This window comes from Pleurodeles waltl, chromosome 4_2, assembly GCF_031143425.1.
Source record: "Pleurodeles waltl isolate 20211129_DDA chromosome 4_2, aPleWal1.hap1.20221129, whole genome shotgun sequence".
In the NCBI taxonomy this organism is placed as follows: domain Eukaryota; kingdom Metazoa; phylum Chordata; class Amphibia; order Caudata; family Salamandridae; genus Pleurodeles; species Pleurodeles waltl.
In genome coordinates, this window is record NC_090443.1 from 744,758,138 (window position 1) to 744,776,133 (window position 17,996).

The 17,996-nt window shown below is 42.5% G+C and overlaps 1 protein-coding gene across 1 annotated transcript in view; it reads left to right on the plus strand.

Annotated features, from left to right (window-relative positions):
• The window catches only part of LOC138293267 (pneumococcal serine-rich repeat protein-like), a 335,396-nt gene that overhangs the window by 221,067 nt on the left and 96,333 nt on the right, over positions 1-17,996 (plus strand). The window contains exons 40-42 of the mRNA XM_069232401.1: positions 7,130-7,390; positions 9,189-9,446; positions 17,244-17,498. Coding sequence (XP_069088502.1) covers positions 7,130-7,390; positions 9,189-9,446; positions 17,244-17,498 — 774 coding nt within the window. The remainder of the gene's footprint in view (positions 1-7,129; positions 7,391-9,188; positions 9,447-17,243; positions 17,499-17,996) is intronic.

Below are 17,996 nucleotides of genomic sequence, written 5' to 3' on the forward strand. Positions count from 1 at the left end.
GTAACAACAGTAATCTCACTGTTTTCTAAGGATTAAAACTCTTATTCTTTTGAAAATTCATGTCTTCACTTGTGTATGTTGGATTTTTGTAGTTTTGGTCTTGTTTGATTTAAATAAATATTGCCTATTTTCTCTAAACTGATGTGGTGTCCATTTTGTAGTGTTTTCACTGTATTACTCTGTGTGTTGGTACAAATACTTTACATATTCCTTCTGAGTTAAGCCTGCCTGCTCATGCCAAGCTACCAAGGGGGTGAGCATGGGTTAACTGAGTGTGATTCTCCTTTACCCTGACTATAGTGAGGGTCCTTGCTTGTACAGGGGGTAACCTGACTGCCAACCAAAGACCCCGATTTCTAACACACTGGATTCAGTTTCCAGTCGCTGGTGTCCTTCAAATATCTTGAGTTCCAGTCTGCTCTGATGTTCTGATAGCCTGAGATAAGCTCTGCCTTCAAAAGAATTTTCTGACTCCAACAAAAAACATTTTTTGGGGGATAAATCTGCAAGTTGTTTCAACCTTGCTCCCCCTAAGCGATTGATATAAGATACTGGAGTGAAATTGTCCATTTGGAGCAATACTACACTGTTGATAATAGTAGACCTTAGGCTCATTAAGGTAAGTCTCTGAACCACCTTCCCCAAGTCTCTAGGTCTCATAAGTTGGCACCCCAACCAAGATAGCTTGCATCCGAATCTACAACAAATTCTGGGATATTTCCAAATATTGCTTTCCTGTTCCAGCTGTCCAGGTTGTTTAACCACCATCGAAGGTCCTCTCGATCTTCCTGGGATAGGGGAATCATATCTGCATACCTTAAACCTTTTCTCAAACCCATGGTTTTCAGTCTCTGAAGAACTCTGTAGTGCAATGGTCCCGGCGATACTTCCTGAATGGATGAAGATAAGAGACTAATCACCCTTGCTAGGCCTCTCAGACTTACCACCTCCTTTGCTAAAATGTGAGCTACCGCCTTCTTGATCTCGTCATTTTTTTCCATGGCAGACACAGCTGTGTCTTGCTGGTATCTACCTGGAATCCCCAAAACTTGAGATTCAGTGTGGGGGTCATCACTGACTTCTCTACATTGATAATGAATCATAGCGTTTACAAGAGGTCATGAGCATCAACAATTCTCTCTGATTCTGAGACATCAGTAACATATCGTCCAGATAAATCACTAAAAGTACCCCTCTTTTTCTCAAGTAGGCAGCTACAAGATGTTAAACTTTGGTGAAGCACCATGGGGTTGATGATATACCAAACAATAGGCTACAGAATTGGTACAAGACACCTTTCCAACTGAACCTTAGATACGTTTGAGAATCTAAATCCATAGAGATTGTGCAGTAGGCATCCTTTAGGCCCCATTTCAACAGGTCAATCTCTTCCCTATAAAATGTCCCGCAAAAGATGGATCCCTTCCATCTTGAAGTGTCTGTAGACTAGAAATCTGTTCAGTCCCCATAAGTCTATTACAGGTCGCCAGTCCTTGTCCTTCACTTTTACCAAGAAGATTGCACTTACAAAACCTATTTCTGAATCTGTGACCTTGCATATTGCTCCTTTGAGCAACAATTGTGAAACCTCGGAATCCACCAGTGCCAGTTGATCCTGAGTCAGTGTTAATTGACATGGAGAAGAATTCTGATAAGGGGTTTGACAAACCTCTATATTGAAACATCTTACAGTCTCTAACACCCATGTGTCCTTTGTTATAGCTGAGCAATTTTGGGCAAAAAGACATAACCTTCCCCCTATTTTTGGTTTGAAAAAACCAATAAATAAACCAAAAAACCAATAGGAGGACCAACCTTGGTCTCCAGATCCTTGGGACCTGCCCCTGTTGCCTCTTGCATGGGACCTTTAATCTCTTTGCAGGTAGAAATTGTTGTTTGCTTGGAAACTTCTCCCGTACACATGCTGATCTTGTCTATCATATTGGGACCTTGGCATCCCACGGCTGACAGCTTGGCCCCTCCTGTCAGCCCTTCCAAATACTCTCTTAATGAACTTTCTTTTCATATTGGATTGCATCTTACTAAAGGTAGTGAATGTTGAGACATATTTCTCTATGGCCTTAATAAAATTGTTGCCAAATCGAAGTCCATTTGGGTCCCCTAAAATCTCTTTGGTAAGAAGGTCACACAACCTAGGGTTGTTTCTCATCAAGATAGCTCTCCTTCTCTCTGCAATCAGGTTGGCGATAGCATTGCCAAGCAGGCATAGAAGCCACGTAGAAGCTCTAAGTCTGCAGGGACGCCTTTATAGGATGCTTCCTCAGCCATGTCTAAGATCCTGTCAAATGTACCCAGGGTATCAAGTAACCTGTCCTGACACTGTTTTAGGCAGCACTAAAGACCTTACCTGGGATCTTTCCCTGATCTAAAAAGGAAACTTAGTAGTTCCAGGTCATTGTTTAGACTTATTGTCTAGGAATGGTCTGGGACATTCCACCCTCATCAAGTTCTGTGTCTCCTTGCGTATCCAAAACTTAATAAGGCCCATCCCATGGTCCATATGCCATCAGTTCGAGCCTCTTGGGTGGGTACTGTGGGTTGGATTAAACAATTCCATACCTGAAGAGTCCCTTATAGCCTTAGAGCTAGAGGGTTGGTCTAAATCTTCATCTAGAAAGTCATTTTCTAGCAGCTCCTGGGGATCAAACATATATTCATTTATTCAGCCATATCACTATAGCCTGACAGTTCATCATCTGCATCGAAACTGTGGTCTCTTGTGCCATGAAGGCTACTCATTCTTTTTGTGCTGCGGGGGACACCTGTATCATTGGCGCCAACATGGTAGCTCTTGCTATGTGTGCCGCACTGGGCACCTCGCTCATTAGTAATGCTCAGGGTACCCATTGATTGATTATGTCTTCTTTCAGAGCTCAGGCTGTCCAAGGTATTAGCATGGTCATTTGCGGTGCTCAGACCGCCCACTGCACGATGTTCTTTTGCAAAGTGCTTAGTTTTAAAAAAAAACTTGCCTCCCATCTTAACTAAAGGAGGGGTCTTGTCTTCTGAGACTGAAAAACAGTCCTCCTCAGAGTGGGGGGAACTCCTTTTCCTCTTTGCGAAGGCTGCTTTCATTGCTTTTTTGAGAGAAGACTTTAATTTCTTATCAAGGAACTTTTTTAACATATACTCATTAATCAGAGTTAGAGGTAACTCCTGCTGGCTACCAGCTTCAGTCATTGTTTAAATATGTGAGGTGAAAAAACACCACCTCCTAAGCCCCTTCTAAATCCCCTTTTAATTATAACACTATCAAGAGTTCTTTTCTACCACCTTTAAAAAAAAAATTAAATAGCATTAAATGTGGCCAGTTATTAAGCAACAACGCTCCATACCAGTGAAATTCCCATCTGCATTTGAAAAACTGTCGGTAGGAGCATGCTGCTATGGAAACATGATGCACACGCCGCACATCTCAATTGTCAGCATGTAGGAGCTCAGTCCTTCTTCTCTTTTAATGACCCAAAGGTCTTTCTGGCATTTGGAAAGGAACGGACAGGCAGATAGGTGAGAGAATGAAAACTATATCACAGGTGCGAGTACTGCTCTGGGCCGCCGGCTAGAGAGATACATCTCTCTAATCTGCGTGTCCTCCAGAGGAGCGCATTGATCAGAGGCAGTTACAGGCCGTGAGCCGAGTCTGAACTCTCCGTTTCAGTCCGCACATCATTTTGAAGTCGCGAAGAGAGTTTCAGTTGCACGGAGGCCAAGAGCCGAGCTTGAGCTCTCCGTCTCAACCCACGCCTCGTTTGAAAGACATGGGCGTTGGGCACAGTTACATGGAGGCTGTGAGACGAGCTTGGGCTTTCTCTCAGTCTTTGTGTCGTTTGAAAGATGTACAGGCTACAATACCACAATTATAAATGATTAACAAATTTAGGGGAAAGGGGTGGGGAGCTGCCCATCACAAAGCAATTGCCTCATTTAAGAGCAAGGCACTGCAAATAAAAGATGTAAGCCTGACCGTAAATTCGTAGGGATAAGCAAAAGAAAAAGTACACTTACTTTATTAGGGCGTCACTGATTAAGTTAATAACTAAAAAATGAATAATACGCAAAATCAAGACAAGTAAGGGCATAATACTTAGCTGTGTATGAGTAGCCAATAAAAGATGAAGATGCTTGGTGACATGGGGTTATATGAGGTTAAATATTCTATATTGGAATGTTTTCTTTATGATGTATTTACTATGGCTGTGCGGGGAGTTCTTGGAACTCCGCGCTCCACTTGGAGCATGGAGTTACCCCAAAAACTCCACTAGCCCTGTTAACGGAGCAGAGCTCACCCGGTTCGCACTGCAGCCTAGCATGAGCTGCACAGCGCAAACGCAGACAGTCTGTGCTTGCGCTGTGCAGCCCATAACTGGGCTGCAGCACGCACCAGAGCAAAGCCAGAGGGAGGCAGCCGCTGAAGAAGACTTTTTGCCGTCGGAGGGGGAGCAGAAGAGGAACCCCGGGAAGACCCAGGTAATTCCTCATCTCTTCCTTTTGTTGTCATTTATGCACATTGGTGCACAAACAAGAACTGAAATGGCAGCTTCCGCTGCCTACAGGCCTTGCCTGAATTCCGCCCAGGGTCGTAGGCAGTGAAAGCTGCTGTTTCAGGCCTCTTGTGCACAGGCCTGTCCTGTGTGCACTACACACAGGGCAGGTTGGTACACAACGGGGCTGGCAGCTTTCACTGAATTCAAGCCAGGGCTGTAGGCAGCGAAAGAAAGCTGCAGTTTCAGGTCTCTTGTGCATTGGCCTGTCCCATGTGTATTGCACTGCACATGGGACAGGCCGGTGCCCAAGAGGCCTGAAATGGCAGCTTTCACTGCCTACAACCCTCCTGAATGCGCCCGATCTCAGAAGCGCTAAGCAGGGTTGGGCCTAGCTGACCAGGCCTGACCGTGCTTAGAGTTTCCGGGATCGGGCGCATCCAGGACTCTGCGGGTCACAGAACTCCACAGAATTCCACTGAGTATTTTTCCAACTCAAAGATTTCCACGGAGTTGGACTCCGTCCATTCCACCCAGGCCTAGTATTTGCATTCTTTAAAGGGCTGAATGTTGGGGCAGCAATAAAAGGTTTATTGCATAATGGTATCCTCCGGTCCTGTAATGAAATCAACTGACAGGCTGCTCCTGTTGGAAGTACATGTTTTACTGAGGATGTATGACTTCATTCTCATATGACTGAGAAGGATGGTGTGAATTTACAGAAAATATGCTCTCATTTTAGCTTCTGGAGCATCTTCCATCACCTCTATGGGAAAATCATGAGAAAACCGTTTTCTCTCAAACATGGTTCATGGAATCCCAGCAGATTAAAATCACCTTGGAACACACCACAATTCCTAAAATTATTATGGTACCATCAACAAATGATTTACATTGTAACTAAGAATTGTTATCACCCTGTATACATTTTCCTTTTTGTGACCCTCAAAACCTGCCATTCACTACTATGCATTTCAGTGGGTGCTATCATGTATATTGGTCCATTGCTTTCTGGTTGAAGTGCCGACAGTCAGTGAGATCTCACCATGAGACCTGTGTTTAGGCTCCATCATATATACAAATTTCTTTTTACTTTAATTTCTCGAACACTACTCAACAAATTTACACCAAATAACAAAGAGCATTCTTTGTGGACCAAGAGCTACATTCCTGTCAGATCTGGTGTAATTCTGCCCATCAGTTCGGGCTGCAGACATGTCTAAAATCTTAATGGGAATTAAAATGGGAAACCCTTTTTTTTACCCCATTTTTTTCTCACCCCTGATTGATGGATCACCCCGAAACTTTCCATGCACAACAAGATTCTTGGGCACACTTTTTAGGAAAATTTCATGAAGATTGCCAGAGATATAGCCAAGTCAAAAAACACTTTTTCTATAGAAACTAGGTCCTAACTTTAACTACCTACTGGCAACTGTCAGTGGGTAATATATACACATATATGCCTAGACCCAGAGTTGAGATAGATAGATAGATAGATAGATAGATAGATAGATAGATAGATAGATAGATAGATAGATAGATAGATAGATAGATAGCATTTGTAGGTGGCCCCATCAGTTTATCAGTGGCCCAACATGTGCCCCTCCCCCTAAAATCCGCTTCTAGAGATATCACTGTAGATAACAGGCCTGTTAATCGAAAAGCACACAGAGACATGGTAATTTAGCATTCTGGATGTTATCCCGCATTACCAGGTCATTAACTTAGAATTGCAGGTAATAGTGGTGTAATACTAAACAGAATCGATAATTAAAGGTTGAGTTACAACCACAGCACTACCATGCAACTCTTTTTCAGCATTGTTTGTTCTTGTGCTCTGCTTAGTGCCAAACCTTTGATTTTTACTGAAATTTCTTAATGCATGACGTTTTTCTGATGTGATAACTTGTAACTTTAAAGTGCTTACCGTTTCCACTCTGTTTCTCCCACGTTCTGTGAGAGCCAGGCCACACCTCACATATATCCCCAGGGGCAGCTCCTTCACTATGACGAAGGAGCATCGCCCCACTGGCTGAGCCTGAAGCAGAAAAATTAAACAATAGTTTTCTATCGTTTTATTTTTCTGCTTCTGGCACAGCAGTGCAGGGAGGGGTGGCGCTGGGCCACTGGAGGTGGGAGGGGGGGATGTAGAGTGCACTAACTGCACATGTGTGTTTGGCCAGCCGTCTGAGGTCAGCCAAACACACATGTGCACTTAGGTTTTGCCAACCTGGCTGTATACAGAGCCGGGCTGGAGAAACAGCACAGACCCCAGGCTTGTGTCTGAGCAGCAGTAACTGCCGCTCAGACCAATCCTAATGCTGCTTACATGCTATGTCTAGCATGTAAGCAGCACCAGGATTGCTGGGGAGCCTGTGCTGGTGTCCCAGCGAATGCTGGTACACCACATCAACGAAAGAGGGGTGAGGAACGAGGCTGTGGCGTCCCTGAAGGTACGTTTACATTTGTATTTTTTTATGTGCTCCCCTCATGTCTGCCCCTCATGTCTGCCCCTCTCCTTCCTCTACCTCTCTCCTTGTGATTTGCGGCCGACGCTGTATATCCCTGTGTGCCGCAGAAAATATTGACAAAACGTTTGCAGCAATTTTCATTCTCTTTTTCAGCACCGTGCACCCCAGAAAGTGTCACTGTTCAGCACAGTTGTGACACGAACAATGCAGAGGTCTCCTGGGTACAAAGTGAAGGAGCCGTGAACTACACTGTCACAGCCTTGTCTGCGGAAGGAAATGTATCGTGGTGTAACACAGCCGGTGCCTCCTGCAATCTTGTGGATTTACAATCTGGGCAAAATTACTCTATAACCGTTCGAGCATCAAATGGCAAATGTGATAGCTTGCCAACTCTGGGACAGACCATTGAAACAGGTAACTCTGTGCCCTTCAAAGAGGTTAATGCTTTTACTTCAAAGATGCAAACTCACTTTTCTCTCGTCACTCAATATTACCACAAATCAAGCTTTGCCCATAATTATACAGTTCTCACTTGCATCTAGGACGAGCGTAAACATAAGGTCTGTCAAAACCTTGTAGCAAAAGCTTGTTTTGAACCATGCTGGTCTTATAAAAATATTATTCACGGTAGGTAATTATACCTGGTATTAAATTATTTGAAAAATATATATTATATTTTTATTGTATCTTTTTGGACCACACACAAGTTTGGAGGTAGTGTAAATTACCATCTTTCTATATTTAATGTTGGCTGAATGAAATGCATTCCCCCAACAGCAAATAAAATTCACAAGAACGATACTTGGATGAGTTTATGTTGCCCCTCTACGTAGTGATATCAAATAAACATAAAATGCTCATCAATGTTTTCATTGTGTGCCAAGGAAAACTTGGTAACCTGTGGTACTATTTTGTTTACGTGTTTCACAGAGTTGCATTAGGAAACTCTCTAAGTATGGAGTATTTTGTCGCATTTTTATATGCTGTATTTATTTACAGTTTGAGAATGCTCACCAAACTATCTTTTTTTAATAGATTAATTCAGTAGAGCTCAAATCATTGCATTGAGGCCAGAGACGTCTTCCCACATGCGTGACAACATATAATGGGAAATCCCAGAATTTTGTTTGAACTTCTACATAAAGTGTGACTGTTAATGACTAAGAAACACATAATTATCATGACGGATATTATAATCTGCCTCTTTAACTCTTTAGTTGTGTTTCTGACTAATTTACCTTTGCAAGGGCATTTTGACAAATCTTCAAACAATCTACAAAAAGAGGTGCCCATCCATGTAGGTCTGATCTTGAAAAGTTTGGTGTGGCTTGTTCATTGATTTAAAATAATAGAGATGTACCAAACCTTGTGCTTCCCATCAAATCACTACAGGGAATATTTTGTCAGCAATGGAGGTGCAAATACCACTGGAAGGTTGTATGTCAGAAAATCATGTCCAGAATTAGTGTCCTACACAAATATTGCATCCTAAATATTATTTACAAAAATGTCGTCCCATTGGGTGTAGATTTTCTTCTATTAGCTCCAAAAGGGCAATATTTTTGTAGACAATATTTATGACACAATTTTTAAATCAGACGATATACTAACATTGATATTCTGGTGCCACAGTGCACTGATTGGCTCAACAGGTTGCATCATCAAAAATGTGCTTGGTATCCCGTCCCGTTTATTATAAGTGTACTATATGTTATGACACTTTTGATAAGGTAGACGGATAAGGTAGTCCATTAGCTTTTTGACAGAGTAACCCGTCCGCCAACCTCTTAATCGGACCCATAAAATCTTGCTTGATCTAACTTTTACTTAAATTTGTGCCTTGTTGAACATCCAACCAGCAGCATTAATACACCAACAATCAGTATTAAAAACACCAAGGGAAGGAATGTTCTGTTACTTAAGCAGTTATGTTTTCAAATTGGTTCAGGAACCATTAATGTGAATCTGAGCTGGCCTTTAGGTGTCAAAGTATTATCAAATGATGTTTCTGTAGACAATATTCTGATATACAACCCTTAAAAGTGAAAATTTTAATTATGTCACATTGATTTTCAACTCTGCTTTTACAGTTCCTGTTTTGCAGAAACGGAAACACTACATGAGAATCTAAAATCTGGCAACCTAACATTGTGTCCACGTGTTTATAAATTACGGCCTAATAACAATGACTTTTTTTGTTTTACTTATTTAGTGCCCACTGAGGCAACATATGTGCAAAGTAGGCTTCAGTGTGGAAGCCACGCAGTATCTGTCCAGTGGGAAGCTGGCGACGGAGCAGATGAGTACACGGCCACGGCAAGCACTGCCGAGCACTCAGCCTCTTGTACGACGGCGAGTACGTCCTGTGACGTCCAAGACCTGCTCTGTGGCAAGGAATACACTATCACAGTGACTGGATTCTCCGGGATCTGCAACAGTACCGTGAGCAGCGCTGTCTTTCAAAAAACAGGTAGGATTTGGGAAGATGCTTAGAAAAACGCACTAGGGTGACTCCATGCTTGTGCAAGGTGCATTGGTACATGGCATTATAAAGAAAATACGCACCTACTTGTAAATAGATTTGCAGACGCCCTTATAACCTGATCTAGACCCAGGATCGATTTTGGAAATTTCATGAACTATCGGTCACATTCCGTTCTTGTATTTAGACATTTGTGTGTATTTACGAGGCACGATCATTGCTGTGGCTGTTTTTATGGCATTCTCACTGAAATTCTCTTCCTCTAGTTTTTCACCAATGTGACTTTGATCACGCATTTAATTTCATTCTTTATTGTTGGGTTGCAAGAATAATTCACCGTGGCCCACTAGGATCGCTTGATTTCCGGCTCTGCCCCCTCCCCCATGACAGGAAATTGCACAAGTACTGTCAAAGGTTCACAGCAAAACCTTTTTTGGCCTAATCAATTTGACCTTTTGCTGCATGCTCTGCACTGCTCCGTCGGCATCCTTTGTTACATTATCATTACCCTTCACAGTGACTCCTTAAACCAGGGGACACCCTATTCACTTCAGGGCACCACCTCCCCCTTCAAGCAGTGCCAACACGAAATCACCCTCATCACATGACATTGCTGCATCATTCTGCCTCTTCACAGTGACTCATTAAAGCAATGAATATCCTCTTCACTTCAGGGAATAATCGCCTCCTTTGGGCAATGTCAACACAACATCACCCTCATCACATGACATTGATGGTGGCATAGTACATGCCATATTTCCTCGCTGTGTTAGTCCAAATGTCATGAAAATAAGGCCTGTTCTTCTTTTACTTCTGGCTGGAGCTACTATATCTGTGCGGATAAATCTGGTAAGACAGGCCATCTATGCTGGCTGTTGGGACCGCATTCCCTCATCATTAACCAGAGGTCAAATGTGCCCGTTGTGATCAGTATTGTGGCCTGCACTGTGAATGCACTGATTACACATTTGCAAAGGTCCTCAAAATGCCAGCCCTCAATCTGACCAGTGCGAAACAAGAGGGTGATACGAGGCTGATTCCCACCCTGAGTTATGAGGAACGGTGGCCAGAGCTATTGAGGCACACAAAGCTCCCGTGACAACAGAAAAGGAAGTGCTGGATGGGAGCAGCAGGACCTAGGCTTGTGCTCGTTACTGTATGATTGGCAGGGGGATGTGGTGCAATCGACTCCAGAAATATGAGCCCTAATGGTAGTAATATGCCCTTCCAGACTGAAATATTAGACATTTAGGGACCACAGATCTTACAATGAACAGCTGGAATTCCATACATCCTGATGAAATAAACCACTTGCACTGCTCAGCCTTGCATAAATCGTGACTTATCTCATAAAGACGCTTGACCCTATTGGAGTCAGTAGAGCATGGAGTGGTGACTCTATCCAACTTCGCCCCCATCCCAGGCCTTGTAACTTGGAATGCCACTAAATAAAGGAAGCCCTTTGACTAGCAGTTCAATCCCAAGCTACAATCTGCAAGCAATGAGGATCTGAAGGAGGGAGAGGGTAACACTCAAAACCGTTACATGCCGTCCCTGTAGTGGTGGGTTTGGAGTTCCCACGTTGTTAGCCTGTTATTGATCTGCACAGCTCAGCTGTCTCCTGGAATGGTCATGAGCCGAAACGGAATGTCAAGGATGTTTTATTGGCCATTTTCTGATATAGGGCTATCTCTGAGAAGTCCCACTGACTCCCCAAAAACAAGAACATCACTACTTACTGCTGTCTCCCGTAACAAGCACTACCCTATAAATATTGAATTTAGTGGGTGAGCCTCCGGGTCTGACCTATCCCTCCACTCTGATAATTCAGAGTTCAAGCCAGCGTTGGACAGGGAATCCTACAATCATTGGAGACTAGCCATTTGCATTAAATGTTCAGGAACAGAACAGAGAAAACAGAGGTGTTGATCTTTGGAAGTCCCTCACCTTCTTGGAGTCACAGTTGGTGGCCTGAGGGCTTAAGGATGTTGCCTAGCCACGTAAAGTCAGTTAAAAATCTAGGAGTCATTATGGACCCTGATCTGTCCTTTGACCATCAGATTAACCGCATTGTATCTACCTACTTCTGGATCATAAGATATTTCCGTACATCCCCATAACATCTCAGAAAAAGGTGGTCCTTTTCTTGATTTCGTCCAGAATGAATTACTCCAATTCCCTCCTCTTAGAAGTGAATAAACCTTCTCTGGCCAAACTCCAACTAGTGCAAAATGCAGTGGCAAGGCTGATATTAGATAGTCCTAAAGGGAAGTCTGCCTCCAACGAATTGCGGGAACTTCACTGGCTCCCGATTCAGAAATGGGTTACTTACAAAGCTATGTGTATTGTGCACAAAGCACTGTATGGGCTCACCCAAGAGAGCACCAAAACTATGTCCCAATGGTACATACTGTGTAGGTCTCTCAGAACAGCATCTCAGAATTGTGTTATCATCCCCAAGGTGTATAAGAAGAGCTGGAGAGGAAAAGTGTTTTCAGTGCCTACTGCAAAAAATTGGAGCTTCCGTCACCTTGTTAAAATTGAACTGCACCTTCCTTTTTAGGAAATCGTTGAAATCTGTTTTTTCTCTTTATAGCGATTACTGCATCAGGTCCACTTGATGGTTTTTAACCTTTCTGGGATTTAGCCCTAGTTACTTTGGCTTCGCACTCAGCACCTTGATGCCTTGCTGTGCTTTATAATTTGTTTTGTTCATTCATTAAACTATTAATATCTTTCAAACAAATCAAATCCGATTATGGCTTGGGTGAGCAGGAGAGAGGCATTGGGTTTTGCAAAAAGAGATTAAGACAGCGGCAATCTTCACGAAAGGTGGCATCACAACCAAGACTGCATCCTAGGATTCGATGGAGGGGTGGGTGGGTGCTGTTGAAGTGGGCGGTCCCGGATGTAAGCCTTTGCCTGATGTAATGGTAGCTAATCAATCGAGCTACATGCAAGGGGATAAGACATGCAAAGGGCAGCAAAATGGACAGCAAAATATTGCTTAAGTGGCATTGGACCCAAAGATGAATTTACATTAATCAAATCTTTGCTGGAGGGAACGTAGGCAAGAAGGCCCAATTGTGTGGCACTGCCCCAACCTAAAAGTATTCTGGTCCGAGACACTTAAAGCAATAGAGGCTATCACAGACACTTAGGAACCCAGCAAGGTTCATTCTGTGGTGGATGCCCGAGTTAAAATAGGATTGGTGTGGCAGACTCTCTAAACTGAGGTGTAGTTTGATGATCATTGCCTAAACAAATGATACTGGCATGTTGGAGGATGACCTATGCCCCAATTTTACATTACTGCTACTGGAGGGTGTGGTTCAAGAAAAGATAACCTACACATTTCATGGAGACGAGATCTTGTTTACGAAAGTGTGGAAGCCAATACTGAACTTGTTCTAAAAGAATGCAGAGCGCTGACATGTCCAAATTCTTTGAGAGCTTTAAAACTTTCTGAACTCTTATGGGCCGTACCTCTAGAGGAGACCTTGGTCAAAGCTGGGTATTTGATCCTGACTAAAGCAGAGGAAAAATAGATAAATCATTGCAGTGGTGGCGGTGGAGAGGCACGGGGCTTTGAAGAACAAAGGTCAGTAATGTAATGTATTAAATAAATAGTAATAACAATCTATTGAACCATAAATCTTAAACTGTCAGGGAAAGAGACAGTTCAAAAGATTAACATGCTGGTGCTACCTCAGCCAGTCGCTGAAAGCTGATGCCCAGCAGGAAAGGTACATGAGATCAGAGCAGAGGGTGAAATACAGATAAAAAGAAAGAGGGTACTGTGAGGTATAGGAGCTCACAGAAAACACAAGATACTCCAAAAGCAGCAACTGCAAACAAAGGGGGCGTTGAAAAAGCAGCAAAAGCAATCGTGAATCAAAGGTTCCTTGGGTTCTCAGAGAGTAATTCAGCCATGATGATGTTGGCACACAGTTCAGGAGCCACCAGGTTATTGAACAACAGCTGCATATAGAGAAAATACTTAAAAGTAAGCCCTCGGAGGTCAGCGCCACAGAGGGCATGTTTATGATTTAACAACGATCGAAAGAACGGTACAGTTAAGTGATGAAAATCTTAAATATCTAAAAAAAAATGAAAGAAAAATGTATCAACTGCAAACCCCAAATACTAGAAAATGGAAGCTTTGGATTAAGAGATAAAAGTAGGTTCAGACATTTTTGTTAGAAACAATTAAAATAACAACTGCAGTTCAAACAGTCTCTCAAAATATCTAGGATGTTTCTGGGACCTAGGGCTCAGGTGACAACAATTTTAAAGGCACGGGGTGAAATAGAACTGGGGATAGGCCTAGCCCTAGATTTTACTTTCACATTCAGGCCCTGATTACGACCCTGGCGGTCTGAAGACCACCAGGGCCGTGGTGGTGGTCTGACAGTCGGACCCCCAGCGCTGCCAGTTTTCTTCCACTGGAGGTGCTGGCGGTGCTTGCAGTCCTAATCCGCCAGGACAGCGATGCTGGGGATTACAAGTCCCTTCTCCGCTGGCAATTACATGGTGGTAACTCTACTATGTAAAGCCTGGTGGAGATGGGGTACCCCAGGAGGGGCCCTGCACTATTTATGCACTTGTCATCGGCAGTGCAGGGGCCTGCCTCGCCAGCCCCATCCCGCTTTTCACTGTCTGCTTTGCAGACAGTTAAAATCGTGACATGTGTTGCTGCACCCTACACACTACAGCATTGCAGCCGGCTCTATTATGAGCTGGTGTCAATCTTGTAGGCCCTTTCCCGCTGGGCCAGTGGGCGGAAACTCTGTTTCCATGTACTGACCCAGTGGGAAACTCTTAATGGGCCCACGGGAAGGGGAACGCACTGGATGTAACCTGACCATAATAACTCCCTCAGTCTTTGAGATAGAGCAAAAACCAGCCTGTGGGCAAGGTGGAAGAATGTCCCCTAGCAAAATTAGATTGGTTTACACACTCTCTTTAGGAGTCTTGGTGCAGAGAAGAAACCTGATGACAACGTTTTTGTTAAGAGAAGCTACTTTCGAAGTCTGATGATCAGTGCAAGGATACTGAAGGAACAGTGCTAAATGTGCCGTTCCAAGGTTGTTTTAACTTTTGCATATTTCCTGGACTTCAAGCACATTTAGTGGTTGAAGTGGCCAAAGGCTGTATGTTCACTGGGTTCCATGGGCTAACACTACTGAACTTGAGTGTCATGTCTGTAGGACATTTTTCCAATAGAAGCATGTTGCACCTTTCTCAGATAGGTGCCGCATGAAACCTTGGTCCTACAATAGTTCTCTGAATAAGTTAATACTTTTGCCAGCTGTAAAAGTAACACTATCTGATTTTTCAGACAAATTGCCAGTAGTGGCTAGATAGTATCCGACCATAGTTCAGGACTGGCTTTAATGTTCAACAACATGTGATGGACCACGATATGCTGTGCAACTGGTCGCAGAGTCCTTCCCAAACTTCTCTGTCTGGGAGGCAGAGCCCTGATGGCCAAGACCATGTAGCTACAATGTACTTGTGATCCTAGTAGTAGATTTCAGGCACAATAGAAGCCTATCCATTCAACCTGCATGAGGATTGAAATCAAGAGCCTAATTTCTGAAGGATCAATAACTGTGAGCGCAGCAGTGACATAGGTATCCGCCATGTATTTATTCATTATGGTGCAGTTGAATCTTCATTTCTGCTCTTCTCAAGGCATGTACAAAGTTAGTGGGTCCAAAATGGCATTTAAGAGGTCAGGCTACGGTTTAATTGTAGGACATCTATAAACCGATCTAAGCTACCCCGATTAATTGTCTATCACCTTTCACTACAATGTGATGTCATAAAATTCTGGTCTGAGAACTCTCACAGACAGATTCCCAAGAAAGCAAAGGTTTTTCTTGAAGACTGCCCTCCTCCCTGGGTCAGCCTACCTGCCCATAAAGATTTAAAGGCCATCCACACCTGACACAAGAACACAAAGCAGGAACCCCCAGAGTCATTGGAGTCAGGAAAGTTGTTGAATTCACAGCATAACAAATTCAACGTATAACTATTTAATTAATGCCTTACCATCATGTCCTGCCTTAATCCCCCCTATGATAAAACGGCATTGAGAACAGGAAAGCATTGACCTCCTGCGGCAAAATATCTACATTTCTTAATTGGTTTCTGTTTTTAGGCACATGTTTGACATCATGTCTATTGGGCAATCGCTAGAATAACATTTGAAATGTTAACCTATCATCTCTTTACTTTAAATTAGGATACTACACACTTATTTCCAGGCTCAGAGGCCTCTCAAGTGTCAGGTTAGTTCCATGTTAATGAGAAATGCACTAGAGGGAAAAAGTAAGCAACGTAAAAATGATTAAATAGACTATGAGTCCTACTCAGCAGGCATCACTTTCTAACAAACGTCAAACCCAGAAGTTCATAAAGCAAAGGATGTGGGGTGCACCATGGGCAATTGGAGTAAAATGAGTTTAAGGGTTATTTGAGAAACGTGATACATCTTAATCTAGCTAAAACCTACTCTTTGATGTAGGAAAATACTGGTTGGAGAAAGCCAGAGTAGTGTAAAATTAGAAAAGCATTATTTTACTTTATTATTTAAAACAAAGATCTTGCCAAGTAAATAGCTCTTATGAGCAATCTAAAGGGACTGTGAAAACTGTGCAATATATTTCACAGGCAGATACAAAAGTCACAGCTATAAATTGTGAAGTAACTAATGATTTCAAATGTGTTTTATCCTAAAAAATAATGTTCATGTCTCCCTCCTAATCTTCTAAGGGAAATGTTATTGTCATTTCCTAGCCGAATTCTTAGACTAGTCAATTTGATTGTATGACACTATAATATTCCAAGGGTGTTTATGTTGTCCTATAATAATATTGCATCCTTCACATAGACATATAACCACATTATATGGCAAGAAACTATTTGCTATTCTTAACTCCACCCATTCATACCTTGTGAGGTAAGTACATCTGAAATTAAGAAAAGTAATTATATACTTGCCTTACAATGTAGTGGTAGGTCAATGTGGATGCATTATTGTCATAGAATATATTGCATGCAAGATTATTTAAATCCTCTTATCATAAATAGCAGCAAAAGTTATTGGGTGCACAAGTTTTTGTTCCGTGACCAGATGGCTCTGCCTAATAAACCGTGATCTGGTCATGAAAAGAGATTCCTGCAGGACTACTTCAACACTAATAACCACATACCAAACATTTATGCCTGATCCACTTCTTACTACGATGGCACTGTTTTTCCTCCATGCCCCTAGAATATGGCCGGCCAAACAACCCCTTCGTTATGTGCTGTTTCTAGTTTACGAAAGTATTGTACGTTAGCATAATCCAGTCTAGAATTAACTTAGGTATCATGTACATGATCTTTTTGAGTCGCAAAAGTGACCCTGGTTTTGATTTTAATGAAGCCAGTGTGTTCAGGGTGTCATCAAATTACTATTTTATGCTTTTTATTCCACTGGCATGTTTTGGTTGAAACATGTTGGTTGCACCTTTAGATGAGTGAGTTGGATGTGCTTAGTGGGAGTTCCAAATAAATTAATCTCTGTGTTTGCCCTGTACAGACAGAAGCAGTTTTGTCAGACAAAAACTTCCAGTTCCATAGGACACATGTTACTAATTAAGGCAATAAGTAAAGTTTGCTGAAGACAGAATACAATTTCAGTTCACAATCTTCATCACTACCTGCACTTAACACTAAAGCTATGACTAAATGACCTAATCTTGTTCAATTATTTCTCCCTCTTCCTCCTTTCAGTACCATGCGTCCCAGCCTCCTTGGAAGCCTATGCCAGCTATAGCACCAGTTCGATCATTGTGTCCTGGAATCACGCAGCCAATGCAGAGTTCTATACTGCAACTGCAGTCGGTGTTGTCAACGCATCCTGCACCACCCCCAACACAACATGTGAAATTTTAGGCCTAGAATGTGGACAGTCATACACAGTGTCTATACTGGCTAGTGACGGAGTCTGCAATGGATTAGAGAGGCCAGAACTTCAAGTTGCAACAGGTGGGTTAGCATGTGATGGGGTTGTCTATCTAACTGTCCTTCTGGCAACTCTGCTACCAATCTTTCCTATGATGTCACGTCTCTAGTGTATTCAATGATTTCACCTCTCGTGTATTCAATTTACTCTTTTCTTTTCTCACTATTTTTTTAATCTGATATTCTGTCCCTTGACTTCTATTTCCTGATATTTTCAGGAATTTTTCTTTTTTCTTTCTTTTTTCTTATTTTTGTCTTTTATTTTGCTTGGTAGTGTAGCCTATATTAAATCTTTATATGTATGCTGTGCTTATTTAATTTAAAAATCACACATTGCTATTGTTATTCATAGAGGTTAGGGGTGCTTCAGTCACCCTTGAGTTGCAACTACTGAGGTGCAGGAAGCGGTAGTGGAACCTCTCAGATAAGACTGTGTCAATCACAATATAAATTGATACTCTGAAAAGTGTGAATCTAGTACTGGTGCGATAGCCAGTATGCATCATCTACTTACTCAAAGGA